Genomic DNA, 22,328 nt, shown 5'->3' with positions numbered 1-22,328 from the left:
TTGATCTGGTTCAAGAGAACGCTTATTCGTAGTCGTGAGTTCGTATTCATGGAGGATTATACCATTGAGGATATCGACAAAGTTGAGAATAAAGATCCGATTTTTGAAGATGAAGAAATGGTTGATACAAACTCAACTACTATTGCTCCTACCAGTACCACTATCACTTTCGAAGATGTTCCAATTAAAAATCAATGTATGGATTTGAATGTAAATAATGTTTTAAATCCTAATGATATTGTTGACGTAGGTGCTACGAAAGATGTTGTTGAAAATGAGGTTGATCAAGAAGTTGAAAGTGTTGAGCAATCGATTGCTTCTAATGAGTTGAGGCGGAATACTCGTGATAAAAGGACTTCCATTCGATACCCCTCAAACGAGTATGTTATTCTTACCGACTGTAGAGAACCCAAAAGCTTAAAAGAAGTTTTTGAGGATGGAACAAAAACGAGTAGTTGGATGCCATGGAGGATGAAATGCAATCACTTCGTGAGAATAATACCTTTGAGTTAGTGAAGTTGCCAAAGGGTAAGAGAGCATTGAAGATTAGACGAGTTTATCAAATTAAGCAACACGAGTGTACTTCTCAAAGAAGATACAAGGCTCATTTGGTGGTAAAAGGTTTTCAAAAGCGGGAAGGTATTGACTTTGGCGAGATTTTTGCTCTGGTTGTGAAGATGTAATCTATTTGAATGGTTCTTCGGCTAGCTACTAGTCTTGATTTGGAAGTATAGAAAATGGACGTGAAGATGGCTTTCCTTCACGGTGATCTACATGAAGAAATTTATATGGAACAACCATATGGATTCCTAGAAAAGGGAAAGGAAGACTATGTTTGCAAATTGGTAAAAAGTCTTTATGGTTTGCAACAAGCACCGCGACAATGGCATCAAAAGTTCAACTCAGTGATGATTAAACATGGGTACAAGATGACTAAGGCCGATCATTGTGTGTTTTTTTAGAATTTCTCCGAAGGTTATTTCATTATTCTCTTGCTTTATATGGATGATATGCTAATCGTTGGAAAAAATATTTCAAGAATGAAAGAGTTGAGGAACACTTTTAGTGAATCTTTTCCTATGAAGAAATGAGAAGAATTTGTACTTGTCGCAAGAAAAATATGTGGAGAAAGTCCTTCGGCGTTTTAGTACGGATAAGGCTAAAGCGTTGAGCATTCCACTCGCTTCTCATTTCAAGCTTAGTCATAAACTATGTCCATCTACGGGTGAAGAAAAGATGATTATGAAGAACATTTTGTACTCGTTGGTCGTTGGTAGTTTGATGTATGCCATGGTTTGTACAAGACCCGATATTGCTCATGTCGTTGGAATGGTGAGTCGTTATCTCTCAAATACAAGAAAAGATCATTGGGAGGCCGTGCAGTGGGTAATGAAATATTTGTGTGACACTTCAAATTTGAGACTAACTTTGGGATGCAAGAAGCCTATGTTGGTTGGATATACAGATTCAGATTTCAAAAATCTACTTCGGGATATATGGTGCCTTTTCCCGGGGGAGCAGTGGCTTGGCAATCAAAATTGCAAAAGTGTGTTGCACTCTCTATTACCGAAGCCGAGTTTATAGCTGTGGTGGAAGCGTAAAAAAAGTTGTTATGGTTGAGGAAATTTGCAATGGAACTTTGTGTGAAACAAGAAAAGTATGTCTTGTTTTGTGATAATCAAAGTGTCATTCATTTATCGAGGAATTCCTCCTTCCACTCAAGGTCGAAGCATATTGATGTTCGTTATCATTGGATTCGTGATGCATTAGATTCCAAGTTGATGAAGCTTAAGAAGATTCATACCGATGACAATGGTTTGGATATGTTGACAAAGGTGTTTCCTAGGGGAAAGTTTGAGTTTTATCGTATGGAAGCCGAATTGGTATTGTCCTCTAACTAGTCGGTCGGGGAGTTTGTTGGGCTATCCCTCCTATTTGGAGAGGCCTAATTAGATATGAGTTAGTGACTCATGTGTGTGTAAGCCTTTGTTATTACCTAACAAAGAGAATTAGGTCATTCATTCATTGTGAGAGAGAAACAGCAAGAAAAGCTATAGAGAAAACACTATTCTTGCAGCCCCTTTTCTGCATAAATTAGTTCTAGAAAATCGAAACTTTTGCAAAATGTAACGGTCGGATCGTCCTAAAATTTTGACACAGTGTTCATGACTCATAGGAGTCAATTCTAAACAGTGGAAATTTAATTATGATCTTTGTAAGTCTGTTTGTCAAGTCAATCTTTGAGGTCCGAATTTCTTGGTGTTTTTAGGTTTTTTTGTCTCTCTTGATTCTTGTTGTATTCCAAGATTGATTGCAAATCTTAATGATGTTGATGTATACCTCTAACTAGTGTTAGAGAGAACCTTGTTTGTACCCATTGTTGATTATAGTGGAGATTTTAAGTGGCATACGGGTCCCGTGGTTTTTTACTCCTTGTTAACAGAGGTTTTCCATGATAAAATTGTGTTGTGTTTTTATTAATTGTCGTTGCATGTGGTATTAAAATGAGTTTATCTTGTTGAATTATTCTCTTGCGTTTGTAATTTTCTCCCAACACGTAATATCTCTTTTTCAATTAAAAAAGACACACAAAATTTAGTATACAAAATCCGTTAAAATTTATATATTTGTCAATAATTAAAAATGAGATAACTTTCAATGAAAATTATGTTGTCTGATAAAAAACATTAATTATTTTAATTAAATATAAAATTTATTTATATTTCCTAAATGTTTGGATTAAATATCACAAATTATATTACATTCTTTAAAATCTTAATCGAATACTATATTAGATTCTTTAAAATCTTAATCGAATAGATTCTTTCAATTTCAATGTACGTTTGACTTTGTTGTACAAATAATTAATTTTTAATGAAATATTATTTAAAATAGATTTCGATTTAAAATGAGTTGTGAGTAAAATAATTTATATTTGAATAAATTCATGTCAAATGTCAAAGTAAATTAAACACTAAATTTGTATATTATAATCAAAATTTTCAATTTATAATTTTTAGTTATTAATTTTATTCTATGAAAATTAATTCTACACCAGTAAAATCAATTTTAACTCCTCTTAAAATAGAATAAAACATACACTTAATTAAAAAACAACTTTCTTCGAATAATTGGAGCTATACAAATATGTATTTGTTTGAAAATTCAAATAATTTATTTCTTAGAGAGACGTGGATTATTTCCTTGAACCCCTTTTTCCACTATCTCTAACCAATACACGTCATTTCCCATGTTTTTCTATTCTAAGACAATCTCCTAAACCAAACAAGTGTTTTTAATGTTTTAACTCGCAACCAAATAATTTTTTTATAAAAGATATTTTACTCAAAAGATAATAAACTCTTGTGTAAATTAAACTATACTGTCACACAGAATAATGATCCTCATTAAGTATAAGAACACTCTCAAAGCACTAAGGCAAAAATTCAAGTGAGAAAATGATAAATTTATAGAAAAAGATGAGTGAGAGAGAGAGTGTGTGTGTGTGTGTGTAAGTAGGATCAAAGATTGTACTATGAGTGATTTGAAAAGGTAGATTAGCTCTCTATTTATAGACTGAGACATGATATAAATTTGGAAACAATCATGGGTTATTTAAGTGCCATAATCAATTAGGTTAATCGATTATGGAGCACCAAAATGAAATGTTTTGATTTTTAGCCGCTGCCGGCCACTAAGAGACTTGTACTAATAGATTGTAAGCATTACAAATTGAAATAATTGATTATAGCACTAGGGATAATTGATTATACACTTGTAAACACGCTTCTAATTGACCAGGCAGTTCCCTAATCAATTAGTTAGGCTTTAAAAATATTTTTAAATGGTTTTAACAAATTAAGAGAGACTCCTCAAAAAATTTAAGTTTGTGTGATTTTGCCTTAGTGATTCCAGAGATACACTTGTTTCTTTACAAGACTTTGGTCACTCAAACAGACACGATTATGTGAGCTTTCACATTTTCTCTCTTTCACAACTACAAAACTTCAAATCTTGGCATCATATCATTGACTTTAGAATCACACAAGAACTTTGAATCTTTAGATTAATGAGGCCTGAGATGTCTTTAAATTGATTACCATCATCTGAAAGTTGAGAGATCAAACCACTAGAGAGCCTAGAAACAAAAGTCTTCACTTGAACATTATTGGATGGCAGAGTTAACTTCAAAGAGATGACTTGATGTTTAAGGTATGTCTCATAGACATCTGAAAAATATCATCTTCAAAAGGATAGCCTGATAAAGCATCTTGGTACTAAGAGCATCTTCGACCGCGTAAGCTATCTTTAAGAGATAAGAATTTCACTAGAGATCATTGGATGTCATGTGTTGTCATCATCAAAACTAAATAATTAATTGTAGCTTTGATATCAACAAACTCCACCACTTTAGATCACCTTTAATGCACCTACAAATACATAGATCCACAGTTGATCAAATCTCCAAGGACAACAGACAGATACTTGTGTCTCTAGGAGGTGTCACACACCCTGACAAATTCTTGTACAATATTTTTCATGCCCATCCAGTACAAATTATATGTAATTTGCTAGTATGTCCTATAAAAACCAGAGTGGCCACCTTGAAGAGTTGTGTGAAACTTTTGTAGCAACTTAGAGATCAGTGTGGATTTGTTTGAAATCACAAGGCACATTTCATAAAACAACATGCTTTGTTTTAACTTGAATCCTTTGTTAACTTTTTTCCCTTGTTGCAATCTATTCACAATCTCCTTTAACTTCTTATCATTCTGAATTTCTTCTTTGATTAGTCCACATTCATCCCACACCGGATACGATATTAAAGCTTGCAACTGAATTTCTTCACTCACTTGAGATAAGGCATTTTCTCTCATGTTTTCCTTGTTGGGCTTGAAACAAATTTCAAAATTGTAACCCAAAATCTTCGCGGCCCAATTTTGTTGTTTAAGTATTACTATCTTCTGTTGAAGCAATTGCTTTTAAGTTTTTTTTATCCATCAAAACTACAAATTTTCTCCCAAAGAAGGTATGGTTTCCAATGTTGGATGGCCATAACCACAACCATTAGCTCATTTATAGCCATCCCCCCATTTGCACACTTAGCTCTTGCGTGCCTTCATATTCCCACCCACATCTTTTGAACCAATCTTTGAGAAACAAAATTGTGGGTAGCACCACTATCCACCAAAATGAGCATTGTTACACCTTTTATTGTGCCTCTGAACTTAACAATTTAGAGCTTTGTTGTAGGTTGGATGGCAAAGTTGCATAGGCCCCACATCATCTGTCAACGAATCCCGTAGATCGGACCAGCTTATAGAGACTCAAATTGTAAAATGGAATAATAACTATGAATCCAAATAAAAAATGAAAATGAGCTGTTTATTAATGTTAACAGAGGGAATTACAGAGAAGGACGGAAACCTTGCCTGTCACAATTCTATGCTCCTATAGAAAGCTATTGCCTCCTATCTATAACTAACTTAGTTAAATTCCAAGATGCCCCCACATTCTCTCACTCAACCCCTTATAACAAACACAGATACAGCTATTGATCCAAGGCATGCCACATCACTAGCATCTCAAGGATTTGCAACAATTTCTTTCTTACCCCTTCCAGAATATTCTAACCAGACCCACTATTCTAATTATGAATCATATTCTAATAACACCATATTCAACATCACGACTAAAAATGTTTAAATAAATGTCACAATAAACCAGATAAAAAAATGAGTTTGAAACTATTATGTCACAACAAATTGTGAAGTATTATTCACCGGTTTTCACAATAAATTGTGAAGTATTATTATTATTCACCAGCTTTCACAGTATACTGGGAAGTCTTATTGTTTATCGGCTTCTCCGGGGTGACTACTTGTTCCACCCACCTGAACCAGCCTTGCGTTCCCCGCGCTTCTTTTTGCTTATGGGGATGCTCGCGTCCTTATTGTTCTGTAGAGCCAATTGCTCTTGAGATGCACAAGCTGTTGTTGCTATATTCCCATCTGATATGGGAATTGAAGCAGAATGCGAACCTTCAACCGCTTCAACTTTGATCTCCTTCAGCCTCTCAGGAATCTTCTCGGTGGAGCCGCCAGCTTCAGCTTCTGTTTTGACATTCTCAACCTTCACAGGATGGTGAGTTGCACTTTGCAGCAACACATCTTTATTCTCCACCATCTGCACAGTCATCCATGTCAAAAGTAAAGATAGTTAGATAAATATAAACAACAACCACCAGTCCACCACCGGTCACAACAAGTATGAAATTCGTATTTTTGAGAAAACTCACATGTTCCCCCGATTCAGCAACCAGAGCTGATTGAAGGGTGACCTCAGCAGCAGTTAACAAGCCAACAGTGCTCTCGATGATATCCGGAATGTTCGAAGCTTCTCCAAAGCTTGAAACAGCACTGTCGGGAAAGACAAAGTCTCCGAAGTCATACTCATCAGCTACATTCTGAGAAGAATGAATGACACCTTCTCCAACAGATGCTGTATAGCCATTCCCTACTGAATTGGTTGGAGATTGAGCAGAGCTAGTCTGCACGTCACCGTAAGGGTTAAGGCTAAAGTTCTCTGATTCAGAAAACCTTGAAGCATTTCTGGAGGTGATTGCATTGACACCACTCTTCAGGGTGCGGACCCTATTATGCAAATTGTCGATGTTCCAAAGAAGCTGCTCATAGGAAACATCAGCGCTGGTGCATTTAAGCAAAGGCCGGTCTTCATGCTTTTCTGTTAAATCAGCATGGGGCTCTGCAATCACTGCACCAAAAGAGTATATAAACAAAATTTGTTAAGGCTAATGAGTTTGATATAAATCAAAATGTGATTACGAGGCCTAATTAAAGGGAGATCACTACTGACAAAGATTAATAACGGTACTGGTGACTTAACATGTCATTAGCAGTAAGCTACTAACTTCATGTTTGGAATCATACTAAGTTTGACAAAATCACAGTGACATCGTGGTTTTTCCAAATTCACCATTAATCTAAAAGAAACACCAAGTATCATCTCTGCAAAGCAGAATTTCTAACCTGGATTCTCAAAATCATCATCCAAAGAGCTCTCACGGTCAGTCTTCTTACTCTCTGCAGTGAGTAAAAGAAAGAGTCACATACTTCACTGAAGTAGAGAAAAAGGATGGTAAACAATAATGAAACAACAGCAAATCAGGTGTGTATATAAATGAATGGTTTCTATTCCGCCTTCTGTTCTCATGGCATCCAGAGTGCCAGAGGCCTTGAGTTTTGCAACTGACATCTACTTAAACAAAAGCTCACCAAGCAATTTTACTAGATTCCAAAAAATGTTGGTAGTGCAGTTCTTGTCCAGTACTTCTTTCTCTCAGAGAACTTGGGCCTCTGAGTGAAGTAAGAGAATTGTTGGATCCTTTGGGATCACATTGATTGTATTGTTTTTCGAATCTATTTCAATAAAATTATTTTTTGATTCAGAAAAAAAAAAGAAAGATAAAATGAAAGCAAAAAAGTCTGTACCAAGATAGGAGAAAAGATAGTGATGTGCTGTATACGATGCTAAGTCAGTTGATTTCTCAACTTTCTTTCGGTTTCTTCTCCTTTTGGCCTTACTTCTGTACTGGTGACATGTAAATGGCACCGACTTTGAACCAGACTCTACCATGTTAAAACCATCTGGCACCCTATGCTTCCCCTTGTCACACTCTTGAATTTGTCTAGTGTACTTTAATGTTTGGGCCTCAAATTGCTTGAGTCTTATCTCTGTCCACTTTAGACGCCACATTAGAGGTCTTATGTAGCTCCTCCAATGATCTGTCAACTTCCTCTTCCTGTATATATACAAGAAATACATATATCAAAATGTACATAAGTAACTCAGATAACTCGTATGATAACAATTTTGTACCGAACATCCGACATCCAAGAAGTTCGCTTCACCAAAAAACACAATCTAACTAGATAGAGTGGTATTCCTATACCAATAATGAAAGATCACACAAAAAGTGGTGATAGATTCTCCAATATTAACATTTATTGAATGCCGAGGAAAATAATGGCGATGAACAGTTGTTTCGTTTAATAGTATTAATCAAATCATGCATTATCTAGGAATTGGCACAGAAAAAACCTAATTTCTTACTCAAGCATCAAACCAAGATTTCACATGCCATATACAGTTGGAGATCGATCACCTTTTAAATTCCATCGTCTTAACTTCTAATAAGAATCATTATTGAAACAGTCTGTAAATATGTTACGATTTTAATTGTCAAAATGCCTATCAATCAAGTACCAACTATTAAAATGAATACTCAAAATTCAAAAACATTAACATGGTTTTTGTACTTATCAACAACTTGAAAAATGAAATCTAAACATAGTCTTATCTAAGAAAGATAATTTAAAATTGACTGATTTTGAATAAAAATCACCTTGGTCGTAACCCAGGACGAGCAGTATCCCTAGGGCCTGCCACTCCATTCTCACCAAAGAAATCCGAGTCCATTTCAGCGTCACTCGGCCTCGAACTATTTTCACCATCAGAGTTCGTATCAGAAAACGAACTCGAATACTCTGTAGCGTCAGGGTCAGTTGCATCAGGGTCCTCAGTTTTGCTAGACCCGACATCGACCTTGTTCGTCAAACTCATAATATCAACCTCCACATCCTCAAAATCTTTTGCACTAGAGGTGTCAATTTTCTCATCAGCAACAGACTCCACCTTGATGACAGCCATATCCATGTTCTCCTTAACTAGATCAAACTTTGGCCTCCTGTTATAAATCAAAATGAATAATTAGATTCAATGAATCAAAAAATCAACTTGGAACATCTAAAATATTTCAAACAATAAACAGAAAACCCTGCCCACAATACTGAGTATATAAGTATATGAATGAAATTCAAATCGTTACTCAGCCCATGCTTCACAAATGTCATATAAATCAATCCATGTCCAGAATTGAATATGAGAAAAAATTTAGTTGACAATCAAAAACAGATCATAATTCATATCAATTAAAATTCAAAGTTAATTCCAGTTCAAAAATTCAAACTATTGAGCTTAGTAAAGTAGTTGAATTATGCAAAAACTTTAGCAAACTCAAACGAAAACCTAACAAATAACAATATTTTTAACAGTGCACAGCATGACAGCATAAAAAAAAAACAGTTGTAAGAATCAAGCTAAACTATACATTGAAGATAAACGAAATCCAGCGTGCATGAGAGTAGAGAGAGTAGTGAAGGAGAGGGAGAGAAAGAGTACCTGGGGAGGGAAATGCGAGAAAGAGGCGAGGGTTGTGAAGTAGAACGAGCTTGCGGCGAGGGTTGATAGTAGGAGCTTGCGGCGAGGGTGGAAGTGTGTAAGAGACAATGAGAAGCGAAGTTAACGTTATATATAAATAAACCTAGGAAAAGTGAAATGGAACAACAGCCAAATGATTTGGTTTGTGCAAGTACACGTGTCTTGTTTTCGTTGCATCTTTCCCAATGTTTTATGTGTAGTCAAAATAAGTTCTAGATAGAGTTGTTGTTTATTAAATTCGTAAAATCATTGTTTGGGTCGGCCCAATGGGGTGTAAGAATTTAAGTAGATTTTAAAAAGAATTTCTTAGTTAACCCCTTGTTATTAGTTTCTTGAAATTTGGATTTGCAGTTTCAGCAGGTGTTAGTATAAGAAACACAAACCTATGGGCTTCCTCATTTACATTTTTCATCTAAGTTAAACTCTTACAAAATTTTAAAATTGTATTCAAATATCTAGTTGTTGGTTTTGATCATTATAAAATTATATTTTGATTGTTAATTTTTTTAATTTTTTTGTTTTTTTATGATACACGTTTATTAAGATGATTTATCTAAAAGTTTGTTTTTGTTGTTTTCTCCAATTTTAATTTTTATCATTTTTTTAGTGATGGATGGAGAATACTTAGTATTTGTTCGTAAAGAACATGTTGAAAATAGGAGAATGAAAAAAGACAAAGTTTGCAGTCACAATCATCGGAGGAAGAGCTACACGTTGAGATGTCGTTGTCGTATCTCTTATCATTTTGGGGGGAGAATATGTCATTGTTGTCCATTTCATATTTAGTTGGTATCTCACATATAGGTCAATTAGATGAATATTGAAGTACGTTTTGTTATAATAATATTTATATGAAGTGTAAGTAATACAATTGATTATCATTGCATCTTTTTATTTTCAATTTTATGATACTTTAATGTGCGTCAATCATTAGAGAAAGATTTCATCTCTACCTAAGTCACATGATCAATAGTTTTATAGGATAATTGGTGATATTGATATCTCATATGTTTTGTTGCATATATTAAAGCAATTTTTATTCGCTTAGATTGGATGGCATCTAGTGATCAATGACTTGCATCTTTCAATTGGTGAAATGACAAATATACTAAGTGAGGAATATCACAAGGCACTTTCATGTCCGTCCATTTTTTGTCCATAGAGGAGTCGTTCGTCCATGTTTTGTCCATAGATAGGTATTTTGATTGTGGATGTTGTTAAACCAACGTTAGTTTAAAGAACATTAACCTCTAATTTTGGTTTGACGTTGTTTTTTTTCCTTAAAAATTTTAAAAAAATTAAATCTTAACACAATGCAAACCTTTTTTTTTGTTTTCTCACCTTCGGGTATGTATAAGCAAACACTTAATTTCTTAATGGTGGTTGATTAGTATTGCTTTCCTTATTTTGAAAATTGTGATTGTGTTCGTTACAGTATTTATTGGTACTCCAATGAATGATATCATCTAGTTACATTGTCTTGAAAGATCCATCTATATCATATTCACATACCATATCTCAATCATATATTAATGGTGCATATCTTAACCATGGCTTACGTCTGATATGAGAATAAATGTGTTGTACTCGTGTGGTTTGCTTATGAGATATTGTGTATGGATATACATGGTATTTAAGGATGTCACGTTCATATTTTCTACTTATGCCAAATGGATGTTTGTTAAGGTTAGCTCATCAAGAGGTGCTTTGAAAGGTGGAGTGTAAAGTTGATCATGTTGTAGACACTTATATATGAGACACATTGCAACATATAATTGCATGAGTGATGCATTTTTGTACAAGAGGACAAGAAGCATGTATGTATAAAATACACAATAAAATATGTATAGTTGCGAGATATTTTTACATATTTGGATGATTATTTTGATATGTATTTATGTTAAACTTGGATGTGGGCTTTGATATGAAACATGTTATGTTATAAATAACTTCGCAAACTATGTAACTTATAAACTACTTTATTTTTTTCAATTATAGTAGTGATTGATGTAGACTATTAATTTTCAAAAAGTGTGAGTGATACAATTTTGATAAATGGGGATGTCATTATTGGTCATTTCAAGCTTGCATGGGATCTCGCACAAGGGCAGCTAGATAAATGTTGAAGTACATTTTGATAAAATAATGAATCATATGAAGTTTATATAATGCAAGATATTATTATTACATTATGTATTTCAAATTTTATGATACACTAATGAGCATCAATCATTACCGAAAGATTTTATTTCTAACGAAGCCACGTGAATAATGATTTTATATGGTAATTGATAATATTGGTATCTTAGATATTGAACAATGTCTCATATCTCGTACATTTTTCTATCATTGGTAGTTTGTTGGATCACATCACTAATCATATTTGATGCAATTCAATGGTTGATATGTAATATCTCATATCCTCTTAAATGTTAAGTTCCTTGTCACTTAGGACAGATTGAGCTCATATATGATTTATTTGTTGTCACTTGAGACATATTGAGCTTACATGTGCTCTATTTGTTATAAGTTGGGACAAATAGAATAATTAGTGAACTCATATGAGTTTAATTTTTACTCAATTAGTTTAATCCTTGCTAATTAATAAAATAATAAATATTTTAGTAACACTAATGAGTGGTCAATTACTCGCTAAAAAATAGCTCGTTTATGGTATTTTCTCTCCTTTTGTTTACCAACCACTTGCCTTTGATAGTAAGAATAAAAAGCAAAAAGTTTGGAGAAACAAGAGAAAGAAGAAAGGAAAATAGGAGAACTTGGAAAGTGAATATCAAGATTGAATCGTCAAAGAATCATCTCCAATATTTCATAATATTCATCTTTTATAGGTGGGTTCCTAGTTATACATAGCTTTGGGGTAAAATCCATGAAAAGGAAATTGGGGTTTGTGTGTTTTATTATGAGCATGAAATTAGTGTTGATGCATGAAGTTCTTATATTTTGCATTCTTGCTTATAAAAACCCATGATGTTTGGTATGATTTGTATAATATGATGGTGTGTTGTAGTGTTAGAAATTGTTTTGGATTGTTAGAGATGTCAAGAAACGAAGAAACATGATGAAAGTTTGGGGGTTCATGTTTTTTGGTACTTCTATTATGATTAATTGATGTTAGGGTATGATAGTGTGAATTCTCATGTCTTTGGATAGAAAAAAGCATGAAGAAAAAGTGAAAATCTGGAAATTTCAAAGTTTGATTCGAATCAGGAAGCAGAAATTATGCATAAATGCAATTCAGACTGATTTGATTCAAATGAAAGATTTACAATGGGAGTTCTGATTCAAATCATAGCCTTCTAGGTGGCCCCTAGCTGAATTGATTCAAAATCTTGTTTTTGTCATAACATGAGTTATATAATTCGGAATGAGGCACGGTCAGTTGTGTTGAAAAGTTAATGCAAAGAGTTATAAAATGGTGGAGTTTATAGGTTCTTATTCCACTCTAATTTCCCCTTTGAGTACAGTTAACCCCACCATAGGATGATCGGTGTGCGCCTACTATGCGGTGTGTATGTGAGTTAGCTTAGGCTGAGACAGGTTGTGTGAAAGCTTCACCTAATGCTTAATTAGAAAGTTAATTAATAAAATTATGAGGAAACCATGCTTGTGTTCCATTTACTAATTAGATATTGGTTATGCACTAGTATGCATGTTTATGAATGATATATATATATATATATATATATATATATATATATAGACACACACATATATGTGCTTCATGTATAATACTATGATGTGTAGATATTAAATGTATAATAATTTAATTAATCTTATAATGATGGGTGAGGTTAAACGTAGGGTTTGTAACTAGGTGAGTAAATTAGAAAGATAACTTAGGTTATGGTAAATAAATTAGGTTGTGATACTAGAATGTAGGAGGTGTCTCGTTGTGCATCCATGAGCGAGTATTCGCTAGAGATGAGTTGTCTCATCCACGAGAATATCAAAGGCATAGATGGGGAACAATGTCATAGTTGTGGTTCAACGAGATTTTATAGAAATGTGTTATATTATAGTGTGGTTGTGATATAATTATACGGGAATTGTGTATAATCCCATGATGGTTGTGATATACCCACATGGAGATTGTTGTAACTAATCTTGTATTTGATAATAACCTATATTTGTGCTTATCCCGAGTTTGAGGCTTATATAGAGTAGTAATTGGAAAAAGTGAATCATTAAGACAAATGATTGTAACTTTGTTAAGTGTATTCCACACAGTGGGCTAATCACCCTTGTGTTATAGTTTGCATTCGCGAATAGTGATTCGTTGATTTATGTGAACTTGTGTTGTGTGTTTCGATACAAAGCGTCAGACCCCTTGAAAGATTAAATCCTTGTTACACTGAGTGAGTGATACACAAGTAACGCGAGATGAAAGACGTAAGTTAAGAAATTGATACGAGATCCCTTTAGAGCCGAGTAAACCCACAAGATAGAGGAACTCACTGAGATTATTATCTCACCCACTATCATTGTTATTTTTCAGGTGGTTCTTTACAAGTCAAAGGCAAGGGAAAGCTTGTCTGATGATGTTTCAAAGACTTTTGCTATCACGATCTTACGATGTGGATATTGTACATAGATCTTAGTTTTTGATTAAGCACTCTTGTATATCCCGTGACATAGTTGTATATTTTATTTTGGGCATGTATATATAGTGCATGTTGATAGGCTCTAATGTTATATACGTACCAATTAACAATGTGTATAACGTATTTTCTAGGATGTTATTATATGGGGTGTTACATGATGGATATTCTAAGATTTGATTCACACAAAAAAATAGTATTATATAACTATGTAAGTTGGTTATAATCAGAGTACCAAATGCATATGAATGTCACACAATGCATAATAGTAAAATGTAATCAAAGCATACTTATTTTGCTTATAGGGCACAACCATTTTTAATGATAAAAGTGTCACATATGTTAATGTTATGTGTCGAAATTACATTAAGGGTCTCGATTCATTTAACTATTATGCATTGTGTGATACTTGTTTTGTTTTCCTTTATAGTAAGGTGGACAATGCAAGGAAATACAAGACGGGATGGAGTGATGGAAAATAAAACATAAATAGCAAGATAATATGCAATTACAAAATAGTCATGCATTAATCCAAAGTGCCAAGATAAAGGCAAAAAACATGGTAGTATTGTTTAAGACATAAATAAGTAAAAAAGAAAACACAATCATAACGAAACATGAAAATGTAGTAAGACTTAAAATAGAAGGATGCATGACATAACATGCAAGACATAATAAAGACTTAAAACGACGAGAACTGAACAACAGCCAACAGCATCAAATCTCAATGACCTATGTCACCATGATGTCATATAGTTTGGTTTTCCCATAAGATCCATGAAGTTTTTCATTTCTTGTTGAAAGGACGTGTACTCCTCATGATTCTTAGATGCTTGAGTCATCATGCTATTAATTATGGTTAGAGAAGCAACATGATTGGCAGTCATGAAATTTTGAATAGAAGAAAACTGCATTATAGCAACGAAATAAAAACATCAAAGTTTGCATCTTGTGCACTCATGTGTTCTTGAACCAGCCTGAACTTTTCTTCTTATGCAGTTTGAAATTCAGTCATCCAAAGAAGCTCTTCTTCGTATCGTTCATCTTACTTCACCTGCACGTTTTGAAGCATAGCAAGAATATCAGGTTGTTTGCATATGCACCCCTAGAAATATTACTTCGCACACTATAATCATGGTCTTATGAATCTTCATCATGCTCTCTTTATGCACTACCTTGATGAGTCCAAGAAACTCGAGGCCATTGTCCTTAACCTTGACTTTGTTGTTGTTGCATATTTTCTGCAGTCGTTTACATGCTTCATCTTTCTCATGATTAGCATCATCCATTGGAACATCATCATGATGAGTATCTCCAATGGGTTCCTCATTAATTTCTGGAGCATCATTACCTTCTTAAAACTCAGTCGGATCGTTAAAGTTATAGATACATTTATGATTATCTTGTAAAATGTAAACGTAGATAGTAGACCTCTCTCGCCTCATCCCAAAAGTACCTCATGTTAGTTACAGTATGCTGGGCAAATTCTTGAGGCATTACTAGAGAGATATACACTAGGTTTGTAACCCCGATGCAAGCAATAAAGTAGTGAGGCCAATTTATTATGATCCTATGAAGGAGGGTGTAGATAAGATGAATTCCTGCTTGATCCACCCTAGAATACCCACTATTCTTTGGGCGCAGCACGTGAGACAAAATATAGTGCAGTATGTGAGGGACATGATTCAAGTGCCGGATTGACAATGCATCAAAGTTGTCATCAGCCCGGGGAGGCTTGAGCATCTCATTTAAGTGAACTCTCCAACGATAGTTTGGGTGCTGATGGAGATCGATCATTACTGGCACAACATCCTCATTAACAACATCAATTCCAAACAAAGATTTCCACATAGCCTTAGTGAATTGGTAATCAACACCTCCAATTTTGAACTTGAATTCTACACCTCTATGTTTGTGCAACATGGAATAGAGCACTCAAATGAGGTTCTCGTTATAATTTTGAGACAAGTGCAGAAAATAATTGGTACCTCGATGCTTAACACGTGAGACAACCTCAGGAATGTGTAGCTCGTCAACCACACTTAGCTTATACACATGTTGATTGACAATTAGCCTTTTCTTACATTTTTCTTCGAAGAACTCACAAGCTTCATCATTAACCAATGAGAAGGCATTTTTTGAAACATTGGAGGAAGAGCCAGCCTTGCTCTTACCCTTAACATTAGCCCTGCTTCTTGCCATCTTAAGTGCCATTGGAAAATTGACAAACAGACTTCGCACATAAACTATTTGATAAAATGTGTGAATGGAAAATCTAGTTGTTTGAGGAAATTTTGATTTCCCACAAACCCAAAATGCAAAACCAAGGAACAAAATCACAAACAAATGACAATTTCACAGATATTTGATGCAAATTCGTAGCTTAGAGGTTAATAATCAAAAGATTAAATTGGGTTTTTGATTAAAAAAAGGATTAGTGAACCTTAGAGTTGTCAGTACGTGGAAAACCAAGAGAAGTGAAAAGAGGCAGCCTTATGATTGAAAATTAACCACCATTGTTGGAGCTTACTTTTGCTGGAAAACTCAGGTAAGATAGGAGAATTACTCTACTATGGGTGTATATTGTATGAAGGGTAGAGATGGATCCTCACCCCTCCTATAATTTTTCCTCATATTTCACCATTGTTGATGCTTTAAGTGTTTTGAGAAAATTACACATTGAGTGCAATATACATGTTGTGATATACCTGATTTCGTGCACTATTTTTTATTGCTAACATTCACATGTATTTGTATGCATTCATTGATGGATTTGCTATTCATAATTAAAATTTTGGGATTATGAATATAATCACGATTTTTGTGATAATTTAATGAATTGGGTGTGAATTTAGTGGTGTTTTCGATGTTTTAAACACGATATAATTATATGGTATGATTTCTATGCGGACTAGGTGAATCAGGATTGTAATCGGAGCTTTGGGGGAGCTCCAATTGTGACAAATCGTATTCTGATTTTTGCAGGTTCGTGCATTTTCACCTTGCAAGACCAGAGGTTCACTTGGTGAGCTATGCAGAGAGAATATGGGTTCTGGTTTCGTGAGCTCACCTGACAAGGAGGGACTTCTCCTGACGAGAGCTCACACAACGAGCTGTTGTGTCGCTTGGCAAAGCTGACAACGCATATTGGATTCGTTTTGACTCAATTTCTACGATAAAGTACTATTAATGTGATTGTTTGGTTATGTTGAGTATCGATTATTACTTTTGGGTACTGTTTGATGTTAATTGATGTGTTATTACATATTTTATGGTTATTTTAACAATTAATGTTGATTTTCATGGAGAAGTCTCCATGGATGGATGAGTTGTTGAAGTGGGTTGTGCATGATTCAAAGTGGAACCATTGGTGATTATTATACCTGAATGTTGTTATTGCATTATCATTGCATCATTGAATGTTGTGACGTGACGAGTTTCTAATTCATAAAAGGGAATCAATGATGAGTTTTAAGTTCGAAGAGGAACTTCGTTGAGTGGACGAGATCAATAACAAACCTCTGATGTCCATAATTGGTACCACATGAGTATAGTCAAATTGTGAGTCACATTGCATACATAAAGGCTATGTGAGTTGATTGTTGAGTTGTAGTGTAAATTGAATGTGTGATTGATGATTGTTGTGTGAATGAATTATTTGTTGATAACTATTGTATTTGTTATGATAACCTTTATGATCTTTGGCACAACCAATATATTTGAGCGTAGTCTCACTCCTTTGTTGTTTTTCTTGTGTGTTAATCGTTATTATTTTGTTGAGTTGATGTTTTTCTGAATGATGTAGCATTTAAGACACATTATATTATTGAACTAATTTGAAGTATGTTTTACTAGATGATTTTGTTGCTTATTTTCTTAAGTAATTAGAACGAGTTGTTATATCGAGCATGTGTAACACCTTATGTGTGATAATTATTCATTTATCTCTTTAAAATTAAGATTCTTGGTTTTAGGGTGTTACAAGAGGCCATGTATGATGGTGTTATGGTGTTTTCGGTGATAAGAGATACCAACTCATATAAGGTGAGAAACCTTGTGTTATGCAATATACTGGTTATGTTATGATCTTTCTGCTACCCTCAGAGGGTCAGGCGTTTATAGAGGCTCTTGGGGCCAAGGTTTAGGAAAAACTAAGAAATAGTAATTGTTTCCCCTTGATTGAGGAAGACTGTTGGCTACCTGTTTTCCAGGAAGTTATGGTAATTCTTATATGACTAATGGAGAAATAACGATATCATACACGTTATTTATCCTAAAGGTGAGTCCCCATATTCCGTACAGATAACATCTGTGCAAATCCTTACTAGGATAGGACCATGGCATTGCCCCTTTTTGGAATTCTCACAACTATTACACTATAATAACCATGACGCCAAATGCCACTTGCTACTAACAAATTGCAAGTGATTTGAGTGTTCTTTTTTATATTTATCATTTTCATTCTTAATGCTTAAGAATGTCTGACTTATGATCGCAATTTGTTGTATTTACTTTTCTCACTATGATCCAAATCTCACTTATTGAATATTGTGAAGTTTCATGAAACATTAGTCATTTGAATGTTAATGAATGTGTTGTTGTGTTATGTTTAGTTCTTGTGATTTACTGTCATAGATTTAATCTCGAGTTTGATCACCTTCGAGTTAGATACAAATTTATTAGGTTGCGGTAGAGTTTAACAGATGAATTTCAAGAACTAATATGGTAAAGTGGCGACCAGACACACATTGCCTACTTAATCACTTCAAGTATAAAGGATTAAGACCATAGAGATAAATAAAATAAATTTTACTTAAAGTTTATTGATGTTGTTGTAAGGCTTAGATATAAGCTCCATAGTTACTTATTACATATTCTCATGTTGTTAACAAACACATCAAGATTTAGTTTTGGTCTCACATGTCACGGCATCACACACCACATGCAAAGCATGAGATGAATATATAAAATAAATTATTGTCGAACATAATGTCATTCTATTTGTTATTCCTATATGATCTCCATAATTTTAACCACAACCATGTGACCCACAATATTATCTTACAAATTCTTGTATGGAGTATCAAAGTTTTTAATACAATCCTCTTGAGATTGATAGATTTTGTTCTCACTTGGACCGAGACAATATCTCATGACCCAATAATATATATGACCTACAATGCATGAGCCATTAATAAATCAGCATTGATAGATTTTGTTCTCACTTGGACCAAGACAATATCTCATGACCCAATAATATATATGACCTACAATAGGGGTGGACAAGAACCCGCGGCCCAACCCAAACCGCAAATAACCGAAAAAAATAATAGAATTGGTCGGGTTACAATGGGTCAGCGGGTTAACGGGTTACAAAAGCGGTTTGGACCGGATTTAAATGGGCGGGCCCGGGTAGCAAAAGCTGAACCGCGGGTACCCTCATCTGCCCAGCTGAAGGAACACAGTTTTGCTTGCATTAGGGTTACTTGAGACATTCTTATTCACTCTCAGACGACTCTGTCACTCACCACTCATGCTCATCCACTCAGCCGCTTCAAAAAAAATGAAACCCAAGCTTCCCCTCTCCCTCTCATCACTCGCCATTATTAACCATGACAACATCACATCCAGCCTCATCTTCTTTATCTCACTATTCATTTTGTCATTTGTTCATCGTTTAGAAGTTATTGTGAACTTCGTTCTTCTATTTGTTTTGTTTGCAAGGTTGGTTGATCAAATTTTTGTATTAAATTTCTCGTTCTCACTTCTTTCTCTCTCTCACTCATTCCCATATTTCTATATTTTTAATCTAGGGTTTGTGATGATTGTTGTTGTTTACAGGTGAGTAAAGGACTTTGAACAAGTTATCTCACTCTACAGGTGATAAGAGTTTGCGTTTTTTGTTTATTGTTGTTGTTTCTATCAGTCTCTTAGTTCTTTAACTCTAATGTATGTTACCTGTTATAAACAAGGATTTCAACAAGGTTAAAGTGGAATGGAAGGTAACTGTAAGTGTACTTACTAAAAAGTTTTAAAGAAGTGTATTAGATTATAGCTATTGTTGAAGAAAGTATGGGAATGTGGTCATTTTTGTTTGTTTGAGGTTGTTCCATTTTGTTCTTTTTTCGTGTATTAGATTTTAGCTATTGTTGAGGAAAGTATGGGAATGTGGCCAAGTGTGGGACTTTGGATCAAGTTTGTCAGTCTAAGCATGTTTTGAAGGATATATATTATTCATTTAAACTTTTGTATAATTAATGACAGGTGGGTTTGCAAGTTCTCCTTCAATCTAATAAGGAACAGGATGCAGATAAAGTGTCAGTGAACCTTCAATCTACACTGGATATTATGGCAGAGCTAGAGACATTACAGGTGTTTCAAACCAGATAATATGATGTTATCTTGAAATCAAGAGTAGTTAATTTCATTTTTCCATTAAAATGTCTGAATTTATGTAACAATATGGCACTATGTCCATAATCTGAACTTGATATTGTAACAACAGTACCAAGACTATCTTTTCTCTTGCCGGGGCAATACACGCAATATCCACGGTTAGTGTGTCTCCTATTAAAAATTCATGTTAGTTACTGTGTTGTAGTTTAAAATGGATCTTCTTACGCATTTCAAATCTCGACCTGGTGGCCCTTAGGATCTTGAACATACAACTATCATTCTTATTACAATTTGCGGTATGATGCAAGCATAAAAAATGATGCAAGCTCATTAGGATCGTATCATTGCATGGCTGTCAGTTATACTTTGTATTCTCATAAAATGAGTGATATAAAATAAGAGTAATTTATAGATAAATACTTTGTAGAAATGTTTGTAATACGGTGTGGCTGAAAATTAGTTCTTGTTGGTCTTTGGTGGATAGTTCATGTTGGTCTGAAGATTATTGGACTTTTTTCTCACTTACCTCTTTCAAAATCTATAAATTCCTTGTATTGTTCATGAAACAATGAAACAATGCATCTTTCTTTTAGCAGCAGAAAAACCTGATACATTTTAAACCAAGCATTATTCTTTTCTTTTGCTTAAGCTTTCAACAATCATCACTTTCACCTTTGATTACTCTTTGTAATTTCTTTACACCTATGATTTAAACATGCTTTGTTTTAACTTTGTTGAGTAATCTTATTTGTAAAGTTGAAATAGTTATAAATCATGCAAGAAAAATTGTTCAACTTCATTCAATTTTGATGATTTTTTTATATTTTAATTTGTATCTCTTTATTCTGATTGATCCTAATTTTGATTTTATGTTCATGTTTATAAAACAGGAAAACATGAAGGCTGGGAAAATTCACTAATTTTATGTCCATGAAGTTGTATTCTGCTTATTTTCGAAAAGCAACCCCTTCTTGATTTTATATATATTGTGCCTCACCGTTGAAACCTGATGTGGATTCTGAATTTATGTTGATGTTGAATTTATGTTTTAGTCATTGGATTTATGACTGATTTAAGTTTCTTGGAATTTTGATTTTGGTATTTTGATTTATGTCGAATTTAAGTTGTAATTTGTAGCTCAAAATATGTTAATGAGCTCAACAAAAAACCAGTCTAGTAACCCGATTAAACCGCATACATTAATCCGCGACCCGTCCTAACCCAATCCGGCCAACCCGATTAAAAAATGGGCGGAAATGGGTTTATATAATTCAACCGCGGGTTCGGCTGGGTGAAGCTTTTGGGCCCGAAACCGCCCAACCCGATCCGTTGTCTAGCCCTAACCTACAATACATGACCCATGAGTGAATCAACCTCTGTTAAGTCACATCACCACTATGACATCACGCAAGTGACACGAGACAAAGATGTACTACCACCACCTATAAATTCAAGTTAGGTTTTGGAACCTTAGGAACAAGCGTAATCCCATCATAAAAAAATATAAATTTATACACTCAATTTAAAAATTTTTTTTAATTAAATATCTCTAAATATTGAAAGTTAAACAAGCATCTTACCTTTTAACATCATAGTATCGCTAACAAAATCATGATAGTTTTTTTCCCTTAAAAAAATCCTTTCAAATCATAATTGAATGAATTTAATATACATACATTATCAATATAAAGAATTTAACAATGATAACCAAATATATTTAATTTAGTTATAACTACTTCTAAAGTCATATTCATAAATAATTGTGATAAGCCTATAACTTATTACATGTGTTTGACATTTAAACTTTTAATCAAATATGCTTCGTAGTCTCTTGATATTTTTATCAATAGCTTTTATAAAAGCACACCTTTTCATAAAACATAAAAATGGTCACAAAAATGATAAACTAAACTTCAAATATTTATTATTTTATACAAAGTAAAAAACTCAATTAACATAAAAAAATTGAATTACTACATTTAGAAAGAATAAAATCGTGTCCTAACCATTATT

General features: G+C 33.9%; 1 protein-coding gene across 1 annotated transcript; it reads right to left on the bottom strand.

Annotated features, from left to right (window-relative positions):
• Positions 1 to 5,364: 5,364 nt before the first annotated feature.
• LOC131623603 (uncharacterized) lies at positions 5,365 to 9,426 on the bottom strand. Its single transcript, XM_058894607.1, has 6 exons — positions 9,262 to 9,426; positions 8,426 to 8,767; positions 7,512 to 7,822; positions 7,050 to 7,103; positions 6,299 to 6,774; positions 5,365 to 6,186 (listed from the first exon to the last, which is right to left on the bottom strand). Exons 2-6 carry the CDS (start codon positions 8,734 to 8,736, stop codon positions 5,878 to 5,880), a joined length of 1,461 nt encoding a protein of 486 aa, XP_058750590.1. The 5' UTR covers positions 8,737 to 8,767; positions 9,262 to 9,426; the 3' UTR covers positions 5,365 to 5,877.
• Positions 9,427 to 22,328: the final 12,902 nt, after the last annotated feature.

Source organism: Vicia villosa, unplaced genomic scaffold (assembly GCF_029867415.1).
Source record: "Vicia villosa cultivar HV-30 ecotype Madison, WI unplaced genomic scaffold, Vvil1.0 ctg.000074F_1_1, whole genome shotgun sequence".
Taxonomy (NCBI): Eukaryota; Viridiplantae; Streptophyta; class Magnoliopsida; order Fabales; family Fabaceae; genus Vicia; species Vicia villosa.
This window is presented reverse-complemented; position numbering and strand designations above follow the sequence as displayed.

Coding starts and splice junctions, on each gene's coding strand:
- LOC131623603 (XM_058894607.1), bottom strand. CDS start 8,736: ATGGATATGGCTGTCATCAAGGTGGAGTCTGTTGCTGATGAGAAAATT. Junction 7,104..7,511: donor CTATCTTTTCTCCTATCTTG/GTACAGACTTTT, acceptor TACTCACTGCAG/AGAGTAAGAAGACTGACCGT. Junction 6,187..6,298: donor TTGCTGAATCGGGGGAACAT/GTGAGTTTTCTC, acceptor ATGACTGTGCAG/ATGGTGGAGAATAAAGATGT.